Raw genomic sequence first — 23,120 nt, 5'->3', positions numbered from 1 at the left:
AATCAGGTTGGGTTTGAAGTGATCCTGAGGAGACTAATTATGTCTCGAAATTGAGAAGAGGGACCTGAGATTCACAGCAAAGTACCTCATATTGTTAGGTGGAGGAAGTATTCTGAAGATAAAAGGCTCCTTGAACCTGAAAACGGAAAAGAATAATAGCCAACATTTACTGAACCGTAATTTTATTCCAGGAAATTTGCTAGATCATAAAAACATCAAAATGTTTAGTGGAAAAAAAGTGACATGGAATTGGATGTTAGGCCCTAAGCCAGGTCAAGAATAGCCTAGAGCTTGTTGGTAGGAAATGAGACAGACATAGTACTGCAAGTCCTATAGATACGAAATAAATTATCTTAAGTATTGGGAATGTGACTATAAAGTACCTCTTCATCCTCAGCAATTACCATTTAGTGTGTGATATTGAACAAGTTAGAACAATTTTCAAATGCATGTGGTCATGTCCTATGGCAATGGATGGCTTTAATGTAGTGTGCTATTGGAAAGGTGAAAGGAGAAAGGCTAGGAATCCCACAAACAAGAACTCTTTAGCTTAAATATTATTTTATTAATAGGAAATACATTCACAAGGTTCAAAATTTTAAAAATGTGCTAAAGGGTATACTGTTAACACTCCCACCCCAATTAATAAGCTATATATTCCCTTTTCTAGGGATAAAAACTATTGTTTATTTTTCTAGAGATACTCTATGTGTGAGCAAAAATACATGCATGTATATATACACATACACATATACATATATAATCTTTTTTACACAAATGATAGTGTACCATATATACTCTTCTATTACTTTTCCATTTAATGTTTCTTGAAGATCTTTCCACATCAGTGCACAAAACATCCTTACTCCTTTTGACAGCAGTACAGTATTGCATTATTTCTATATTTTCTTCTTGTGGAAATTTAAATTGTTTGCTACATCTGCTGTTACAAATAATACTTTAATGAATCCATTTCTACTAAAATCACTTTGGCATGTGCCAGTATATCTGTATGATGATTACTGAGAAGTCAGTCTGTGGTCAAATGTTTTATATATGTATTTGTTATTTTGATAAATATTGCCACAGAGTGGGAGGTATTAGGGAATTTCTGTTTGAAAGTTCCCTGGGATTTTGGTCACTGGTTTCTTAAATATTCTCTTCAGCTAATAACAGAGTATCAGATAGGATAAAGATATGTCAATTAATGATAACAGTCACAATTTTTTGTGTGTGTATACTGTATATATAATATATATTTATGTTGTATATAACATATATTTTCTATATATAAAATATATAACTATGTGTTCCATTTTGTATATAACTATCTTTATTATTTCCTTAGGCTATATCTCAGACACAGAATGTGTGGGCCAAAATTCATAAACTTTTGCCTGTGTCATAAAAGGAAGACATTTGGTGATCTATAGGGATTGATGTGAGTATATATTACTCACATTCTCATCTGAGGAAAATTTCTGCAAATATACTATAATCAAGCAAAACAATAAATACAATCCTCAAGAGAGTGAAAAAAAGGGATCAATGATGATCAATGAATAGATGTATAGATAGGTAGACATATTGACTGTCCAAGCTTGTATAATCTAAAGGCTGAAAAAGAACTCTCAAAAAGGCAGATTGTAAGGACTTTGTAAGTATTATACCAGTAAAACCTAGGAATTAGGAGATTAGGATAAAAGTGGAGTAAAAGTATTCTGAGTTTTGGCTTCATTTAGATTTCAGGGGTAATTAAGGTGATTAGAGCACACCCTGCTGGAGAAAACAGTTTATGGCCTTAGAAGTTAAATTATGAGAGGAGAGAAAAAGAAGGCAATCACTTACTGAATGAAAAAAATGAGTAGTGTTCAAGTTAATGAAAACAAATAATGAATGACAACTTCATCAATTAGCAAAAATAAAAAAGTGGGAAAAAGAGAATGCAATAATTCAAATAATTAATAAAAATAAAGTATGATGGAAAGAATAAGATGTAGTACATTAATAATTAAGTTAAAGTAAATAGAATAGTCTGAATATTCTCATAAATGACCCAAACATTTAAAAAGTAGTTAAAACTTACTCCGATATTTGTTATTTAAAAGTAGTATACTTTAAACAAAGTGAAAAAGAGAAGTTAAAAATAAGAAGTTGTACAAAGAGATAGCAGACAAAAGCAAACTAAAAGAAAGCGGGAGTGTAATATCAATATCATAAAAGTGGAATTAAACTTTAAAGTGTCAAATAGAATAAAGATACATCAATTTATGATAAGTTATAATTTATGAAGACGATATATTAACCATAAATCTATCTACACTACACTAACATAGAAACTAAGCCTATATAACAAAAGGATCCTAGGTATACAAGAATTTGATAACAATATTTACATAGAATTCATTAAATCTAGGCAGCAGAAAATAGGTTATTTCAAAGATTTTAATAATATATTTAATAAATTTTACATGTATACATGTTTTGCGCATGTACTTAAAACTATGTATCTTCCCAAAGAGAAATCACATTTTTTTGTTAACATTTACAACATACATCATGCAATTGGCTGCACAAAAGTCCATAACTAGAGAATTATAGGTCATGTTTTCTATTAAGATAAAATGGGGCCGGGCGTGGTGGCTCACACCTCTGATCCCAGCACTTTGGGAGGCTGAGGCGGGTGGATTACTTGAGGTCAGGAGTGCAAGATCAGCAAGGGCAACATGGTGAAACCCTGTCTCTACCAAAAACAGAAAAATTAGCCAGGCGTGGTGGTGCATGCCTGTAGTCCCAGCTACTCAGAAGGCTGAGACAGGAGAATCACTTGAACCAGGGAGGCAGAGGCTACAGTGAGCCAAGATGGTGCCACTGCGCTCTAGCCTGAATGACAGAGCAAGACTTTGTCTCAGAAAAAAATAAAAATAAAAATAAAAACATTAATTAAATAAAATGGGAAATAAATAGTAAAAATAGAATGAAAATGCCTAATCACTAAATAATGAAGAAAGATGCTTGGATTTAAGAGGAACTAAACAGAAAAACAAAAAAAAAAAATTATCTAGAAACCAGTAAAAAAATTCTCATAAAAAACTAAGTCTAAAATAAAAGAAAAAGTGCTCTAAGTGCTTTCATTAGAGCAAGAAATAGAGGAGTAAGGAGGAGGAAATAAGAATTTTTCTTCTTATTTCAAGAAATTAGATAAATAGTATTAGAATACAGAAAATAGAAATTAGAAATCAGAAAATTAGAAAAATAGATCCAAATAAACAAGAAATTTATGAAGACAGAAACTTAATGAAATGCAAAAAGTCAAGAGAATAAATCTAACCTAAAGCTGTTTTTTTTTTTTTTAAGACCTGTAATATAGGAAAACCCCTTGTGAGTCTAATAAAGGAAAAAAAAAAGTCAAACAGGCATCATAATGAAAATGAGAACTTTTCATGTACGGGAGGACACAAGAATTATAATGATCAAATGCAACTCTGACAAAACATTTGTTATAGAAATGAGTACTTTTCTAGCAAAATATAAAGTATAAAATCAACTGCTATCAAATTACCATATTGAAATCTTCTTTCTGATCAATCACAGTTTTTATCTGATATTTCTTTTGAAATATTAGTTCTGTTAATTAGAATACAAGGTATTCTAGTCTGTGAGCCAAATTCTCTTTGCAAAATGAGTATTAGAGCTCGAATTCTGAAGCCATACTGCTTGGGTTTAACTCCTTGCTCTTTCATTTCAATTTCAATTTCATTTCAATTTCATTGGCTGTGTGAAATTGACCTTAAGCAAATTACTTAACTTTTCTGTGCCTTATTTTCCTCTCTACACAATAGGCTTGGTGATACTAATAGTAACAGTAATTACCTCATAGGCTTGCTATTCAGACTCCATTATGTAATGCACAAAGAAAACAATTAATAGAGGATTGGCACACAGTAAGAAATGTAGCAATTATTTTGCCTTTGATTTTGTTCATTCATCCAACAAATGTTTTTGAACATTTGCATCTGTATCTGTTCTATTCTAGCTACAGGGGCTGTGGAAATAAGCAAGAATAAGTAAAAGCCCTAATGAAGTTTACATTCTACTGGGAAAGAGAGACAACATACATAACATAGTATAATTTCAAGGAGTGACAAGAGCATTGATCTATTGTGTGGCGATTTATAGCCAATAAAAATAGTTCAGTGTTCAATTACATGTAATACAATGCTCATTTCTATTATAACCTACAGTTTACATATGTGATGACAAATATGACAAAAAGTTCAGGCTTTAACAGGAAGATTTAGGTTTGAATCTTAGCTCTGCTATATGGTATTTACCTTTGGTCAAGTTTACTTAACATATCCACTTTGATTTATTCACCTGTAAAATATGGATACTAATACCCCTCTCCTAGAACTGTGATGATATTAAATGAATTAAATGGCTGTAGCACGAAACATGTTAGTTTTATCTTTCCTTCCTTCTCTCCATTCATTCATTCATTCCCTTCCCTCTCTCCATTCATAATTCCCTCTTTTCTGTCGACTTTTCTTTATGCTCTCTCTTCTTTCTTTGGTCTTTTCCTTTTTTATTTTTATTTTTCCTGGGAATTATGGTACATATTCATTGATACATGCTTGAAAGTAATCAGACTAAGATAAATATTTGTCTTAACATGCTCTGTCTTACAGGTTAAATAGAGAGTAAAATGGAATGGGAAAACCACACCATTCTGGTGGAATTTTTTCTGAAGAGACTTTCTGGTCACCCAAGGCTTGAGTTACTCTTTTTTGTGCTAATCTTCATAATGTATGTGGTCATCCTTCTGGGGAATGGTACTCTCATTTTAATCAGCATCTTGGACCCTCACTTTCACACCCCTATGTATTTCTTTCTGGGGAACCTCTCCTTCTTGGACATCTGCTACACCACCACCTCTATTTCCTCCACCTTGGTGAGCTTCCTTTCAGAAAGAAAGACCATTTCCCTTTCTGGCTGTGCAGTGCAGATGCTCCTTGGCTTGGCCATGGGGACAACAGAGTGTGTGCTTCTGGGCATGATGGCCTTTGACCGCTATGTGGCTATCTGCAACGCTCTGAGATATCCCATCATCGTGAGCAAGGATGCCTATGTACCCATGGCAACTGGGTCCTGGATCATAGAAGCTGTTAATTCTGCAGTACAAACAGTGTTTGTGGTACAATTGCCTTTCTGCAGGAATAACATCATCAGTCATTTCACCTGTGAAATTCTGGCTGTCGTGAAACTGGCCTGTGCTGACTTCTCAGGCAATGAGTTCATCCTGCTTGTGGCCATAACATTGTTCATATTGACACCTTTGTTATTAATCATTGTCTCTTACACATTAATCATTGTGAGCATCTTCAAAATTAGCTCTTCTGAGGGAGAAGCAAAGCTTCCTCTACCTGCTCAGCACATCTAACTGTGGTCATAATATTCTATGGGACCATCCTCTTCATGTATATGAAGCCCAAGACTCAAGAGACACTTAATTCAGATGACTTGGATGCTACCAACAAAATTATATCCATGTTCTATGGGGTGATGACTCCCATGATGAATCCTTTAATCTACAGTCTTAGAAACAAGGATGTGAAAGAGGCAGTAAAACACCTACTGAACAGAAGGTTCTTTAGCAAGTGAGTGCAAAATGTACTGGAGTGTGAACACACTTGATATTGTTGAAACTTCAGAATTATGTTAGAATTTTGGATACTTTTACTATTTTTCTGCATTTTCGTATACTATGTTAAAATAATGAGATACAGCATTTCAAAATTATTGCATGTCCACTCTAGAGAATTTGCAAGATACAGGGCAGTAGGATGAAGAAGAAAGAGGGGTTACCTATTACGCTACTAGTGGGAAATGGCCCCGTTTCAACATTTTGAACAGTAACTTTCATATTATGGTTTTTTTTTCCTGCATTGGAATTGGGTGTGATGTGCCATTTTATGTTCACTTTTTTCCATAATGTTATTTCATAGGCAGCATTTCATTGAATCTTTCAAAATAAATAAAGCCCTCTGTTGTAGAAAAAGCAAAACAGAAAAAACCCAACATAGTGTACTCACATTTTCCAGGGACAAGCCTTGTGTTATAGTTTCACATTAATCTTCAGATCCTGTTAAGCCATTAAATACTATTTTCTTTTTCCGTATTAAATTTTTTTTGTGTGCGAAGCTAGTATTTGGGACTATCAAAGGGGAGTAGATAAATAGAGTTTAAAAGCAGGGCCTATGCAATCAGTCAGGATATCCTGCTTTATGGTCTTTCTTTGCTTTAACTTACATGTTGGCTTTAGCATAAAGAACATTTTGCAAAATTAAAAATGGGTTTGAAAATCAGTCTACTGGTCCAGATAATAATGTGGACTACTTTTGGGTTGAATGGAGTGTCATATCAATGCCCATTTAGAAGATGCCAGATTTCTTTGCTGTCCCGAGGGAATTTCAATATTTTTCCAAATCTTAGAAGAATGTCCAAGCTCTTAATTTTTAGTAAGAATACTATTGATGTCTAGTCTCTGTTACTAACCAGCTTGATTTGAGGAAGAAGAGGATTGGGGAAAATCAGACACTACCTTGCTTTTCCTTGGTTTTTACGTCAACTTTTTACTCTATTGAAGAACATTTTAAATTTACAGCCCAAGATGAATGATGAAGTGTGTTCAGGAGTGAACCACATTCTAGGTAATCAGTTTGGCTGAATCAATTTTTATTAATGGGCCAGTGCATTTAGATTATATTGGGCATAAACATATTTTACACAGGCCAATAAGAATTACCTGCTTGTGGAACCTTTTGGGTTTAGTCACTCATTTAATCTTCCCAAGTTCACTTGTTAATTTTAGTGGAAGGAATATTAAACAGTCACAAACTATATTTAAATATATCCATCATAGCTGTTTACAGATTAAATCCGATGGTGAGAGTTGAGATCATTGATAATTAAATTTACATCCTGACAAAATAGGCTACGAGAATCTATTAGTTCCCATACACGAGTTCATTGGACTTTTTGCACCCACTAAGAATTCCAGGTAGGTAGAAAGCCCTGGAAGTCAGGTATTTTATGTTTGACCCACAGGCAGCCTGTCTTGAATGCTCAAATGCTAATTTTGTTTTCCTTCACAGCTTTAATCCAGCCACTTCCATAAATTCTCTGGGGTGACTGTGGTAGCTCCGTAGTCTTATATCAGATTTATAAATTTTTGATGGAAAATTAATTAACGCAAGAAGAAATTTTAAAAGACACATTTCTCCTCACAGGAGAATATTAGGACAGTTTTTCTCTCACAGGGTTGTAGAATCAAGGTCTGAAGAAAATAAAGGCATGTTACCTGTCTTGATATATTTATGTGTTCAAATTTGCTGGGCAAAATACACAATCATTATAATACTGACATAATGCTTTATTTTAATACTTGGGCCTCTAGAGGAGTTTTCATTCAGAAAATTTATTTTAAAAGCTTAAGGAGGACGATTTTGTTGTTAGCAACTTGTTTTTTCTAATTTGGAGACAAAGTAAGATAAACTTATCTTATAGGCATGTATCTGTGTGTGTGTGTGTGAGTGTGTGTGTGTGTGAGTGTGTGTGTGTGTTTAGTTTGTGTATGTGTAGTGTGTGCATGTTCCTGGTGATTTTTCTACCAGATAGCAAAATCTACAAAGGTGAGTATTTCTTTATATTCTTACCATATTTACTCCCATTGCACTCAATTTAGAGCATGACATTTATAATATGATTCAATATACATTTATACCCATGAATAGGAAAATTATATGGAAGGAGGTGCAACTGGAGCGAAGCACATACTTTTATATCCCACTGAAGTCCCAAGACAGGTTCATGATTTGGTTAAGAGCAGAGATACAGCAAAAAAGGCAAAATTACATTGCTCCTAATCCAACAAATTATTTCATCATTTTTGCACACTTTTATGCCTGCCCAATTTCCAAATATTCTAAGCTTGAGATTATGTCAACTTTTTAGGGTCCTGGGGACTTCTAAAATGAACACTTAAAAATGTAGCAATATATTGGCTATCAGCTAATTCACATAAATCATTTCTTTAAAATCCTATGATCTGGGCTATAGTGTCGCTATCTCGTAGATGAGGCCACAAAGCTTATGGAAGTTAATACGTCTTGCCCAAACCTCAAAGTATGCAGGTTAAAGACAAGCATACACACCTGGCTATTCTTTCTTGAGTTAATTATTCTTATACTACAGCATGTTTACTTTTCCACATTGCTTGTCATGACATCTAACACCAGTATTTCTTGGCAGCATATCTAAAATGACCAAAGAAACTATTACCTGTTTCTCAACTTTCATAGCAAGTATATTAAATTTCCGGAAAATAACTTAAAAAAGAAAATTAATTTAATTATTTATAAAAGAACCTTGACACCATCACATGTTGTGTCCAAAAATGATGCTTAATCACAATTGATAGGAATTAAATCTTAAATTAGGGGAAGACCTGACATTAATTGAGATATGAGAAGGGGAGGAATTTGATATTAGCTCTAATCTTCAGAAAAGACTATAAAAATAGATTTTTTTTTGTTTTAGTAAAGATAACACTCACTTTACAAAAACAGGGGCTCCTAATTTATAGTGTATAAGTAACATTTTATCTTTGAAATTATGAAATGTTTTTTATGCTGTTTTTGGATGACAACTACCTTTAATTTATTTATATATCTAAAATTCCAAAGGAAATATGTGCTTATTGTAAAATAGTCAAATACTACAAAATGTGCAAACTAGAGAATTATAGGTCATGTTTTCATATTAAAATAAAATGGGGCCGGGCACGGTGGCTCATGCCTGTAACCCCAGCACTTTGGGAGGCTGAGGTGGGCGGATCACTTGAGGTCAGGTGTTCAAGACCAGCCTGGCCAACATGGTGAAACCCTGTCTCTACCAAAAACACAAAAATTAGCCAGGCGTGGTGGCGCATGCCTGTAGTCTCAGCTACTCAGAAGGCTGAGACAGAAGAATCACTTGAATCTGGGAGGTGGAGGCTGTAGTGAGCCAAGATCACAACACTGCACTCCAGCCTGAATGACAGAGGGAGACTCTGTCTCAGAAAAATAAATAAATAAATAAATACATACATACATACATAAAATAAAATGGGAAATAAATAGTAAAAATAGAATGAAAATGCCTAATCACTAAATAATGAAGAAAGATGCTTGGATTTAAGAGGAACTTAACAAACAAAAAAATTATCTAGAAACCAGTAAAAAAATTCCCATAAAATACAAAGTCTATAATAAAACAAAAAGTGCTCTAAGTGCCTTCATTAGAGCAAGAAATAGACGAGTAAGGAGGAGGAAATAAGAATTTGTCTTCTTATTTCAACAAATTAGAAAAATAGATTTGGAAAATAGAAATTAGAAATCAGAAAATTAGAAAAATAGATCCGAATAAACAAGAAATTTATGAAGACAGAAACTTAATGAAACGCAAAAAGTCAAGAGAATAAATCAATCCTAAAGCTGTGTTTTTTTTTTTTTTAAAGACCTGGAATATAGGAAAACCCCTTGTGAGTCGAATAAAGGAAAAAAAAGTCAAACAGGCATCATAATGAAAATGAGAACTTTTCATGTAAGGGAGGACACAAGAATTATAATGATCAAATGCAACTCTGTGACAAAACATTTGTTATAGAAATGAGTACTTTTCTAGCAAAATATGAAGCATCAAAATCAACTGCTATCAAATTACCATATTGAAATCCCCTTTCTGACCAATCATATTTTTTATCTGATATTTCTTTTGAAATATTAATACTGTTAGTGAGATTGCAAGATATTCTAGCCCATGAGCCAAATTCTCTTTGCAAATTCTCTTTAAATATTAAGTTATTAAGTACTGAGTATTAAGTTTTGAGTATTAAGAGCTCGAATTCTGAAGCCATACTGCTTGGCTTTAAGTCCTTGCTCTCTCATTTATTTGTCTTTATGAAATTGACCTTAAGCAAATTACTTAACTTTTCTGTACCTTATTTTCCCCTCTACACAATAGGCTTGGTGATACTAAGAGTAACAGTATTACCTCATAGGCTTGCTATTCAGACTCCATTATGTAATGCACAGATAAAACAAATAATAGAGGATTGGCACAGAGTAAGAAATATAGCAATTGTTTTGCCTTTGATTTTGTCTGTGCATCCAACCAATGTTTTTGAACATTTGCCTCGTTGTCTGTTCTATTCTAGCTAATGGGGCTGTGGAAATAAGCAAGAATAAGTACCTGCCCTTATGAAGTTTATATTCTACTGGGAAAGACAGACAATATACATAACATAGTATAATTTCAAGGAGTGACAAGAGCATTGATCTATTGTGTGGTGATTTATAGCCAATAAAAATAGTTTAGTGTTCAGTTATACATAGTACAATGCTCATTTCTATTATAACCTACAGTTTACTATGTGATGACAAATATGACAAAAAGTTCAGGCTTCAACAGGAAGATTTAGGTTTGAATCTTAGCTCTGCAATATAGTATTTACCTTTGGTCAAGTTTACTTAACATACCCGCTTTGACTTATTCATCTGTAAAATATGGATACTAATACCCCTCTCCTAGAACTGTGATGATATTAAATGAATTAAATGGCTGTAGCACGAAACATGTTAGTTTTATCTTTCCTTCCTTCTCTCCATTCATTCATTCATTCATTCCCTTCCATCTCTCCATTCATAATTCCCTCTTTTCTGTCGACTTTTCTTTATGCTCTCTCTTCTTTCTTTGGTCTTTTCCTATTTTATTTTTCTTTTTCCTTGGGAATTATGGCACATATTCATTGATACATGCTTGAAAGTAATCAGAGTAAGATAACATGCTCTGTCTTACAGGTTAAAGAGGGAATAAAATGGAATGGGGAAACCACACCATTCTGGTGGAATTTTTTCTGAAGGGACTTTCTGGTCACCCAAGGCTTGAGTTACTCTTTTTTGTGCTAATCTTCATAATGTATGTGGTCATCCTTCTGGGGAATGGTACTCTCATTTTAATCAGCATCTTGGACCCTCACTTTCACACCCCTATGTACTTCTTTCTGGGGAACCTCTCCTTCTTGGACATCTGCTACACCACCACCTCTATTTCCTCCACCTTGGTGAGCTTCCTTTCAGAAAGAAAGACCATTTCCCTTTCTGGCTGTGCAGTGCATATGTTCCTTGGCTTGGCCGTGGGCACAACAGAGTGTGTGCTTCTGGGCATGATGGCCTTTGACCGCTATGTGACTATCTGTAACCCTCCAAGATATCCCATCATCATGAACAAGGATGCCTATATATCTATGGCAACTGGGTCCTGGATCATAGGAGCTGTTAATTCTGCAGTACAAACAGTGTTTGTAGTACAATTGCCTTTCTGCAGGAATAACATCATCAATCATTTCGCCTGTGAAATTCTAGCTGTCATGAAAGTGGCCTGTACTGACATCTCAGGCAATGAGTTCATCCTTCTTGTGGCCACAACATTGTTCATATTGACACCTTTGTTATTAATCATTGTCTCTTACACGTTAATCATTGTGAGCATCTTCAAAATTAGCTCTTCTGAGGGAGAAGCAAAGCTTCCTCTACCTGCTCAGCTCATCTGACTGTGGTGATAACAGTCTGTGGGACCATCTACCTCATGTACATGAAGCCCAAGTCTCAAGAGACACTTAATTCAGATGACTTGGATACCACTGACAAACTTATATTCATATTCTACAGGGTGATGACTCCCACGATGAATCCTTTAATCTACAGTCTCAGAAACAAGGATGTGAAGGAGGCAGTAAAACACCTACGGAGAAGAAAAATTTTTAACAAGTAAATGAGAAAGGTGAGAGTAATTTTATAATCACAATGTGGAAATCAATTAGAGAAACCAGGGTTAAACAGGTTCTCGTTGCTGTTTCACATTCATCTCTCGAAGTTCTAAAGCTCCAAAATACACTTCTCTGATTGCGATACCTAATGAAAAGAAGTAAATAAATAAATTTCAGTGTTTGGAAATAAGTTTCTATTCTGTTCCATTGGTTGATATGTCTATTTTTATCTGAGTACCATGCTCTTTTGATTACAATAACTTTATAACATATTTTAAAATTGCAGCGTATGATGCTGTCAGCTTTGTTTTTGCTCCAGATTGCTTTGCCCAGGAAGGGTCTTTTCTAGTTCCATGTAAATTTTAGGATTGTTGTTTCAATTTTTATGAAAAATGACATTGGAATTTTGATACGGATTGCATTGAATCTGTAGATTGCTTTAGGTAATATGGACATTTCACAATATTAATTCTTCTAATCCACGAATATGTAATATCTTTCTATATACTTATGTCTTCTTCTTTTTTTAATCAATATTTTATAGTTTTCAGCGTACAGTTCTTTTACGACTTTGGTTGTCTTTTTTATTTTGGAGAGATTGGCAACCAACTCATCTAAAATGATATGTGATCATTAAATCACAAGTAAAAGAATGAGGGTTCAAAACAAAACAACTCTACATTTTTTACTGGAACATGTTAGCTTTCTTATTAGAAAATGATGCTTATTGGCTTGTATTTTGTGAGATGAGGGGTATATAGTGATGAGTCTATTTTGAGCTTGTACACCTTGGCCTATAACTTATCCTTAACATTAAAATGTAATGGGATAATATCTGTAGACAAATAGAAAATTTCAAATACTCCCTTATTCCCCATCATTGCTAGGGATTCGACAGTTCTCTTAAAATTGCCTCATAGCTATACATTTGCACATATACTTCTTTTTGTTCTATCGATTTGTATATGCCATTGCTTTATAAGACATCCTTGATATACCTCTTGCAATTAGCCTTTTCAGGCTCTTATAGACAGCCTCTATTATACTAAAAGCTACGTAAAATGAAATCTTTAAAAATGAGATGTTATTCTTGGTCCCTAAATACTGGGGTAGTTTGAAGATGTCAGGATGTGTTGTCTGCCATGATTCTGAAAAGACTAACATTAAAAGCCATAGTTTTCATTCTCCACTAGCCTGGGGAAACTGATGTTCTGTTATCTATAAAAACCTGGGGGAAAATATATTTTTTAATATTATCTTGAGTTATCATAGCCGTGAACTACCTTGAGTTCTAAAGATTGAGTCTCCAGGGTTTCCATATATAGTTCGTTAAGTGTTTTCTTTATGTAAAGATACTTCTTTGTTGCTCAGACCAATGTCATGGAAATTTGGAGGTTTTGGGGAAATTCTGGAGGCCATGCCCTGCATACAGAATGAATGCTGATGTAAGGTCAACTAGAGCTACAAGGAACTAAAGTCATGTGCCATTTGACAACGTTTTGATCAATGCCAGATAACATATGATGGTGGTTTCAGGAGATATAATTTTATATTTTTACTGTGACTTTTCTTGTTATTTTAGATACACAAATATCACTGTGACACAATTTCCTATAGTGTTCAGTACAGTAGCATGCTGTACAGCTTTGTAGCCTAGAAGCAATAGGCTATGCTATGTAGCCTCAGTGTATGATAGGCTATACCATCTAGGTTTGTGTAAATATACCCTGTGATGTTTACAACATAATAAGATTTGACAATTATGCATTTCTCAGACTGTACCCCTGTTTTTATGACTGTAATATTTTTTCATGCTGAAATCTCCGTGAGTCTAAAGAACGTTACTCTCTGTAATACTCTTTAAATTTGCAGACATGTAGATTTGTGTCTAGTTTTCCCAGACCCCATGGAAAATGTTGGTCAGAAACATACAATTTTTAAAGTATTTAGCTGTTGTTTCATTTTGGCAGAATATTTAATAAATAGATCCATACTTATTGAAAAAAAGAGGTATGCTTAGTTTTTAATGTTTGGCTCCAGTTAGAAGGGTTGTCAGCTTATTGTTAATAACACTGACTCAATTAGTGTAGATAAGCTTTTCATCTTCTCAAAAAAAAAAAAGCTTTATCCTCAAGTATATTTTTTCACCTTAAGTTTTCAAATGCTCAGTGATATGAGTTCCAATTACTGGGTTCCAGGCAGAATGTAAGTTGGAACATATAATATTCAGGACAATTGACCCTAGTCTGTGCTAAAATAGGTGAAGCTTTCCACTGAGGTTTGGGCCTCCATCTCTTAGTCTCCCAGGCACAAAAAATCCTGTCTCAGAATCTACTCATACTGCAGTTACATTGATCACATCAAGATCTACCAAGAGACTCTATTATAATGATGTTTTCCACAATTTACTTTGAAATTTGTAATTTCCTTTATATTTATTATACACCAGATAGCGGCCAGGTGTTTTTTTACTTATTTGCATTTCTTCTGGGCTGCCTTACTAATATCATTAGAAAAATGTTTTATAGGATTCCTGGGAGCTCATTTATACACTTCATATGAAATTGGCTTTACATTTGCCATAATATTTTGTTGCTAAAAATATTTTATGTTTTCTGCAATTTGCTGAAAAGAGAATCTTAATTTTTACAGAACTCAAAACCTAGTTTTAAATGGCCCATAGCCAATGCCAGGCAACAGTAAATTTTTCCAATAAAGTTTTCTCATTCTACCTTATTTTTCTCAGCTCCTAAATACTCTACTGTGATAATAAATATTGCTTGTGTTTGTGACAGCTATATCCAGGGTTAAAATGTTTTTTGATCCAGAATATCAATTATAAGAAAAATAGGATAGCACAAGGCAGCCAGCGCTGATACACTCTAAAGTGCTAAACTCATGCAGAGCAATAACCAGAAGCAATCTTCCTTCCACCACAGATCCAATATCAGGTCCTTAAAACATAGTTGTTTTGTAGTCTTTTGGGAAATCGTTAGTCAGGTTCAGCCACATGAGGAGACACAGAAAAGGGTCAGGAAAGCAAAGTTTATTATACTCACAAGTCTTAGAGATCAGGGGCATCATGATATACCACGCAGGGCCACATGGGGAAGCCACCAGGATGGTCAGGACGCAAAAAACAGGTGTGCGGGGAAGGTTTAGGCCACTGCCTTTATTGGAGTTTCCACAGTAAAGGCAAGTCAAGGCACAATGAACAGTTTAGGATTGGAAGGTTTGAATAATTTCTGCAGGCTTTGGGCTAAAGGAGTGATCTCTGGTTGTGTGGCAATTGTCACTGGGAACTGGAGTTTAAGGGCCAGATAAAGAAGGTATGGCTCTGGATTTGTTAGTTTCCATGTCAGAGGCATGCTCCTAGCTGAGCTTTTTGCTATCTCTAAGAATTCACTAGCCCATGAAGGGCAGTCTCTTCCCAGCCAGGAATGTTTTTTACTATGTCAAAGCATCATAATATACAAAAATAAAAAAAAATCTTTACAATGCAATGTTCAATTCAATGAAACATATATTTCCTGGTGCCTAACATGTCCTTAGCACTGTTCTAAGCACACAAGATACCGTGGTAAACAGAACAGACATTCTTGCTCTCATAGAGCTCATACTCCAGCCAGTGAGACAAATAAAAAAATGTAAAAAAAAAAAAAAAGGTTTACCATAGTGTGCATCCACTTCGTAATATGCTGGAGTAGCTAATGGTTCTACTAAGAAAAGTAAAAAAATCTATGTAGAATAAAAAGAAAGTAAATGGACTTTATTATTTCTGTAGAAGTCAGGATATGAAAAGCTAAGATTCTGAAGAAAAGAGTTTATTTAAATGAGCCAAACATTCTGTACTCCTCTTTTATTCTCTTGGGACATTTGCTGATTCTTAATTGTTGCTTGATAGGCTGAGAAACTGGGCAGAGGGGCTGCTACTAAGAGACAGAAAAAGTGAAAATAGATTTTGGCATTGTCATGGGTCTAGGAAGACAGAACATGAACTTTGGACCAGCTAAGACACCCTGTTCTTGAGAGGCCAAGGTCCCAAACTGAAGGGATGTACAGATGAGTGGTGCCCACCATTGTCATTGGTTTTCCACATGAGGCATTTGCTGACTCTAGGCTAGTCAGAACAAGAAGCCAGGATTGTACAAAAAATAACTAAGAATATTATTTGAGATTGTGACTGCCTCTTGTGTTTATGAGATCAAAATTGGAGTCTGGGACCTAAGGAAAAAAAAGCTTTTTAATGAAATCTCCAGAATCTCAGTTGGGACTCTGGAGACTCTGGAGAAAAGAATCTAAGAAAAGGAGGTGAATTAGATTTTGGCTTATATTTTATATATTTACAAAGTCTGAAATCCAACTCTAAGTTATTTCAACCCATCTTTGACCTAAGACAATCTCCCCTACTCTGGGTTTCTACTAGAGAATAAAGTAAATCCTCTTTGGATAAATAAAACATCACCCAGAGATTCTACATTTTTTTCATCTACAATGTCTGGCATTTAATAAAAAAATTACAAAGAATAAGAAAACAGGATCAAGAGACAAAAACAGTTAATTGAAAGACCATCAGGTGATCTAAATTTGGAAGTCGTCAGACACAGTCTTTAAAATAGCTAATGTTAACCTGCCATGAGCATAGATAAGAAGATGAGGACTTCACCAGACAACTTAATATTATATTTAAAAAATTGAAATTATGGACCTCCAAACCACAATAACTGGTATTAAGAACTAAATACATAGATTTAATAGCAAAATAGACAAAGTTGAAGAAGGGCTTAACAATCTGGAAGGTAGACCAGTAGAAAATAACCAGACTGGACACATGGAGAAGACAAAGGAAGGAAAATGCAGAAAGGACTGTGAGAGCTACATGGAATATAATGGAAAGTCTAACATATATATATAGCTAGATGCTCAGAGGGAGAGGAGAAAGAGGAATGGAATAGAAGAAAAAATGGCAAATGTCAAATGAAATTGTTAAACTTATAAAAGACATCAAGCCACAGATTTAAGGAGATCTACAACATCAAGGAGGATAAGTTTAAAAAAAAGCCACCTATAAGAGCCTTGTTATAAAATTTCAGAGACCAACTCTAAAGAGAAAATATAAAAAGCAACCAAAAGAAAAAAAAGACACATTTTTTCAAAGAAGCAGCAACAAAACAGAGGCAACTTCTCAGCAGAAACAATGGATACCAAATATAAAGAACAGCATTTTTTAAGTGTTGAAAAAAAAATTGCCAACCAACAAGTGTATACTCAGTGAAAATATCCTTTAAAATTGAGAACAAAATGAAAACATTTCCAGACTCTCCCCCAACTTCCCTCCATCTACACAAATAATTCTTCTTTAGTAGTCTTACCTTGAAAGAAATCCTGGCTTGGTATGGTGGCTCATGCCGCTAATCCTAGCACTTTGGGAGGCCAAGGCAGGTTCACCACTTTAGCCCAGGAGTTTGAGACCAGCCTGGGCAACATGGCAAAATCCCATCTCTACAAAAAAATTACAAAAATTAGCTGAGCGTGGTGGCATGTGCCTGTAGCCCCAGCTACTCAGGAGGCTGAGGTGGGAGTATCACCTGAGCTAGTGAAGGTTGAGGCTGCAGTGAGCTGTGATTACTGACATTCTTCTCAACTGGCTTGGGTTCCAACACTTCAGGCAAGGCTGTTTCCTTCAAGAATGCCCACTTCACCCTAATCTGTTTCTCACACACCTTGACTCTTCTCCCCTCCTCAGGTGAGCTCTTTTCACTCCATGTAGGTCTTTCTTCAGAGATTCTCTCTTCACCCCTTTCAGACTTGGACACCCATATTCTGAACCTCCCCATCCCACCACGGATGCTTTTCTTACCCCATGAGGACTCTGACAACTCACTCCAGACCACCTGCGTATGGTGTGCAGGTGTTTTCCTTATCCCACTTTTGTTCTAATATCTTCTATCAGTCAGCTTTTCTTTGCAGGTGTGGTCCTCATCCAGGTGCTAGGATCCACACCTTCCTCTTGTGTGTATGCCTCTTTCATGCTGCTTGGACTTTGACACCCTGAACTGAGCCTCTCTTCCACGTTGACATCTCCCTTATTCTGGACAGGCTCCAAAACATCATACTGCGCAGAGCAAGTAAGGATGCCTTTCTCAATGCCATTGGGTTATAAAAATCTTTACTGGTTTTACTGAACAAGTAAGTTCATAGCCTCAGCTCATAGCCTGAGCTGAGTTCCTCACCCAGCTCAGGCTATGATAGTGTACTCATATATATATTATGCAAATATATATTATGCTCAAATATATATTATGCAAATATATATTTTATAAAAAATACAACTATATATTATTCACTAGCCAGTCCAAGGGTTTTTCTAATGAAAGAAAATATTTTAAATGAGACTGTAATGAAAGGAAAATATTTTAAATGAGACTATTGCTTTTGAGAGAAATTGAAATTGTCAGTGTTCTATAAGAATTTATACAATTGATGTATTTTTCTCAGCAATTGCTTATTTGATAATAATAAGCACTAGGATTTTTGGTCTTACCTGGCCAAAATGATCTCTTCAGTATATTTTATTCGGACTTTATCTTCCCTTATTTTTTCTCCATGTTTAAAAATCAGCTGTTATTTTACCAAAATCTTTTAGAACTGTAGTTTGGTAAAGGGAATAATGTATAAATTTCAGTTATCTCCCTGTATTAAATCAGGTACTTAGACCGCATTTTACCATCCTTTAAAATTTTTAATTCAACAGTTAATTATTGCCAATTGTTTTTAATTAACTTGACATTAGATTTTATGTGGAGAATAGTGAGCCATAGTTCTGCCACTGGGAAGAATTTCGGACGGTAATAAATGATTAGAGTATAAAAGAAAAATTGCTTAGTGGAGATAAAGTCCAGGGCAGCACGGAGGAGGGAATAGCTAACTCTGGGAAAGCTTTGGACTGTGTTGCAGAGAATATGACACTTGACCTGTCCTTTATGAGATTGTTAGGATTTCACCTGAGAAGGAGAAATGTGAAAATGCAGATGGAATAGCATGTGCTATTGTCATTAGGTGTGAAAGAAAATGATATAATTTGGTAATTACATAGTAAATAGAACACAGCTTATGCAAAGAGGTAGGGGGAGGGAAAGAACAGGGAAAGAGGTTGAAATATGTAGCTGGAAGGGAAAGTTGGGACCAGATCCAGTCCCTGGATAAAATAAAAAGCAAGAATAAAAGAACAAAAATATGAAATAGTTTTTTTTTAAAGAGGGCTGAAAAATGTGTTTTAATTGTTAAAATTAATGAGCTGGATTTTCTTAGAAAGACTTACTTAAAATATTTTTCTTGTTTCCAAAAGTTTGCTCTCACAGACCACTTGTTTCTACATTTTAATGAAATCAGTCATTTTCATAAAGCAATATCGTTAAACTCTTAATCTTCAAATTTTTTCTAACTCTGAAATTCTGACTCAACATGATCTTAATTGCTTTTCTTTAAAAGTCTTGTCTCAAACTTGTGAGCGTATTTTGTGCATAAACTCAAAGGTGTCAGTGTGTCATCATTTCCTCCAGAACCAGGGTCTACTCATTAATTTCCTCATAGCTCCATACACCTCTGTATTCCTCAGGCTATAGATGATAGGATTGAGCATGGGGGTGACTATGCCGTAGAACAGGGCAATCAGTTTGTCAAAAGCAGAGTCTTTGGACTTTGCCTTCATGTACATGAAGAGGATTGTCCCATAAAACACAATCACCACTGTCATGTGGGCTGAGCATGTAGAAAAGGCCTTTTTCCTTCCTTCAGCTGAATTGATTCTTAGTACAGTAGAAAGGATAAAGATGTAGGAGATACAAATCAGCAGTAATGGAGAAAACAAAAATATTACATTGCCCAACATTATAATAATCTCATTCAAGGAAGTATCTGTGCAAGCCAGCTTGACAAAGGCCAATATTTCACAAACAAAATGATTAATGACATTTTTTCCACAGAAGGGCAACCGTATTGCAAGAACAGTTTCTGTCAATGAGTTGAGAAAGCCTAGTCCCCAAGAGACAGCCGCCATCTGAATACAAAGTGCCTTGCCCATGATGATGGGGTATCTCAGAGGGTTGCAGATGGCCACATAGCGGTCATATGCCATCACTGCTAGAAGCACACACTCGGTGGATCCCATAGTGTAAGAGACAGACATTTGAATCACACATCTAGTGAAGGAGATAGTTTTCTTCTCTGATAGGAAGTGTATCAGCATTGAGGGGATGGAGGAGGATGTGTACCAAATGTCTAGGAAGGAAAGATTCCCAAGGAAGAAGTACATGGGTGTGTGGAGACGAGCATCCAGGTGTGTCAGAATGATCAAGGTGCCATTCCCTAGGAGAATCACCAGGTACATCACTAAGCACATCACGAAAAGGAATTTTTCAGCTCTTGGGTACTCTGAAAGTCCTTGCAGAATGAACTCTATCTCTGTCCAATTGGTCCTTTCCATGTTATTTTTTTATACCTGGAGTTTAACAAGTCTGTACAGCATTAACATATGAAGTGAGAGATAATTGGTGTGGGAGGGGCAAGTGTATCTCTGCTGGCTAAAGTGGTGGTAACAGCTTTGAGGTTAGATTCTGGGATTCCTTTTCTAGCTCATAAAGCAGTGAATTGAAGACACATGTTAATTATATCGGTAGTTTATTAAAAATTGCAGGCCTCCGTATTCCATTTCTTGAGATTGTGATGCAAAAGGTATGAGGCAGGGAGGAACCATTTGCATTTTTAACAAGCATCTGTTACTTCTCATGCAGTTGATCCACAGATCCCACTTTGAAAATCAATATTTTGAAGACAGCATGCTTTAATCTGTTTGAAAAAGATTTATAATTTGATTTTATACCATGCAAGTAACAATGCCATTGGCTTAGTTTTTTATAGTTTACAAATATGTTCACATATTATTCATTTTATTATAATTCTCTGAAGAAAATGAAGGCTATTGAGAAACTTATATACAATTATAGTAAGTGAGGGAGTTGTTATGCAAAGCTTCATTTTTTTGTTTTAAAATCCCATTTTTTAAAACTATACCTTATAACCCTCCCAAAATGATGTAAGTTCAATCGAAGGGGTGGGAATCAGGCATCTTTTCTTTTTTTATAATACTCTTGAGATGATTTTAATGTACAACTGAGGAAGAGACCCAGCTATCTTGTGCTTTCAAGCTTTAGTCTTCATACAAATCATGTGGGGAATTTTGTAAAATATTCTGATTCAATAAATCTGTGGTGGTTCTGAGCGCTGCATTTATTAACATGTTCCCAGGTGATGCTGATATTGCTTGTCTGCAGAACATATCTGAGTAGCAAGGCCTTTCAGACCATCTGACTCTAATACCAGTGAAGTGCTATTGCTACTTCAATTTTGTGTAAAATAGCAATTGGACAATAGACAATGCTAAACTGAACACTGCTGAAACATGAAGATACCTCTGTGTAGTTTATTGCAATCAATTCTGGTTATATATGCAAGCAACCAAATTGCACAGAGAAGAACCTGCCTTTTACCTCTGTCCATATGAAATTCATTCCTCTTCTACTTGTTGAATTTGCAGTTAGGGCTAGTATTTTTCTTAAGAAGGAATATTAGTCCAGTTCAGGCACCTGAGTAGTGCACCAAAGAACATGGAACAAATGACTTTAATCTGAAAAAACTTAAAGGGTAGATATTAGCAGATTACCTTCTTTACAGCAAATAGATCACACAATATCATTTTGAAAACATCTCAACATCCTCATGGTATTCTATCTAGCTTTAAAATATATCCCTAGCAGAAAAAAATTGATACAATGAATGAATTTTGACTTAATATTTTCAACAAATGGCTGTGTTTCTGGTACAGGATTTGCCATTTTTGTGCTAGTCATTTGCCCACAAGTTGTGCTGCTTTCTATGAAAACTCTAGTTTACAATGGTCAGGCAACATAGTCAGCGTAAAAGGATGCTTATATTTCTTTTCCTTTTTTTTGAGACAGTCTCACTCTGCCACCCAGTCTGGAGTGCAGTGGCGTGATTTGGCTCACTGCAACCTCTGCCTCCCGAGTTGAAGCAATTCTCCTGCCTTAGCCTCCTAAGCAGCTGGTTTATAGGTGCCTGCCACCACGCCTGGCTAATTTTTGTATTTTTAGTAGAGATGGGGTTTCATCATGTTGGCCAGGCTGGTCTCAAACTCCTGACCTCAAGTGATTCGCTCCCCTTGGCCTCCCAAAGTGCTGGGATTACAGGCATGAACCACCACGCCTGGCTGGATGCTTATATTTCTATTGGCTATGGAAATGAGGGCTTTCAACTAGTTCAAGCTGCATCCCACTTTCTAGGCATAAATTACAAAGAAGGTAGAAAGTGTTAGGTAGGCCAGCATACACTTTTTTTGGTAGTAAGATAGGAATTTGAATGACTATAGCTGCATATATTAACCTACTCTGAATCTGTCAATGAAATTTTCATAGAGCCCTCTCTGCATTGAAGTTTCTTCAGGCAAGATATGAATCAGGTACACTGCCCTCTCTTTTCTTTTCTTGGAACATCTAAACATTGATTCCTATTTGGAAATTAATTTTGGAAAATAATTATGGTATAAATAGTATCCTAACAGCCCTGAGATGGTTGCTGCAATCATAATTTCACTCGCAAATATTTATAAGAGAAATCACCAGTCTGCTTCGATGCTTTCAAATGGGAAAAAAGGGATAATGGAAAATATAGAATAAATTATTTGAATTACTGTTGCAATGTTGGTGTAATTTAAGAAGTGAGCAGAAGATGGCCGAATAGGAACAGCTCCGGTCTACAGCTCCCAGCGCCAGCGACGCAGAAGACGGGTGATTTCTGCATTTCCATCTGAGGTACCGTGTTCATCTCACTAGGGAGTGCCAGACAGTGGGCGCAGGTCAGTGGGTGAGCGCACCGTGCGCCAGCCGAAGCAGGGGCGAGCCATTGCCTCACTCGGGAAGCGCAAGGGGTCAGGGAGTTCCCCTTCCAGGGGTGACAGACGGCACCTGGAAAATCGGGCCACTCCCACCCGAATACTGTGCTTTTCCGACGGGCTTAGGAAACGGTGCCCCAGGAGAGTATAGCCCGCACCTGGCTCAGAGGGTCCTACGCCCACGGAGTCTCGCTGATTGCTAGCACAGCAGTCTGAGATCAAACAGCAAGTCGGCAGCGAGGCTGGGGGAGGGGCGCCCGCCATTGCCCAGGCTCGCTTAGGTAAACA

The 23,120-nt window shown here is 35.8% G+C and overlaps 3 protein-coding genes across 3 annotated transcripts; 2 read left to right on the top strand and 1 right to left on the bottom strand.

Annotated features, from left to right (window-relative positions):
- The first annotated feature begins 4,705 nt into the window (after positions 1–4,705).
- Positions 4,706–5,661, top strand: LOC129044551 (olfactory receptor 13C2-like). The gene is given in 2 exon segments (XM_054502526.1): positions 4,706–5,396; positions 5,399–5,661. Coding segments are annotated over 2 exon segments (954 nt in total).
- Positions 5,662–10,915: 5,254 nt separating this feature from the next.
- Positions 10,916–11,871, top strand: LOC129044549 (olfactory receptor 13C5-like). The gene is given in 2 exon segments (XM_054502524.1): positions 10,916–11,606; positions 11,609–11,871. Coding segments are annotated over 2 exon segments (954 nt in total).
- Positions 11,872–19,415: 7,544 nt separating this feature from the next.
- Positions 19,416–20,351, bottom strand: LOC129043529 (olfactory receptor 13D1-like). Its single transcript, XM_054500192.1, has one exon. It carries the CDS (start codon positions 20,349–20,351, stop codon positions 19,416–19,418), a length of 936 nt encoding a protein of 311 aa, XP_054356167.1.
- Positions 20,352–23,120: the final 2,769 nt, after the last annotated feature.

The sequence above is a fragment of the Pongo pygmaeus genome, chromosome 13, assembly GCF_028885625.2.
Source record: "Pongo pygmaeus isolate AG05252 chromosome 13, NHGRI_mPonPyg2-v2.0_pri, whole genome shotgun sequence".
NCBI classification, from domain to species: Eukaryota; Metazoa; Chordata; class Mammalia; order Primates; family Hominidae; genus Pongo; species Pongo pygmaeus.
Note: the sequence above shows the minus strand (reverse complement) of the source record. Positions and strands in the feature narration are given on the sequence as shown.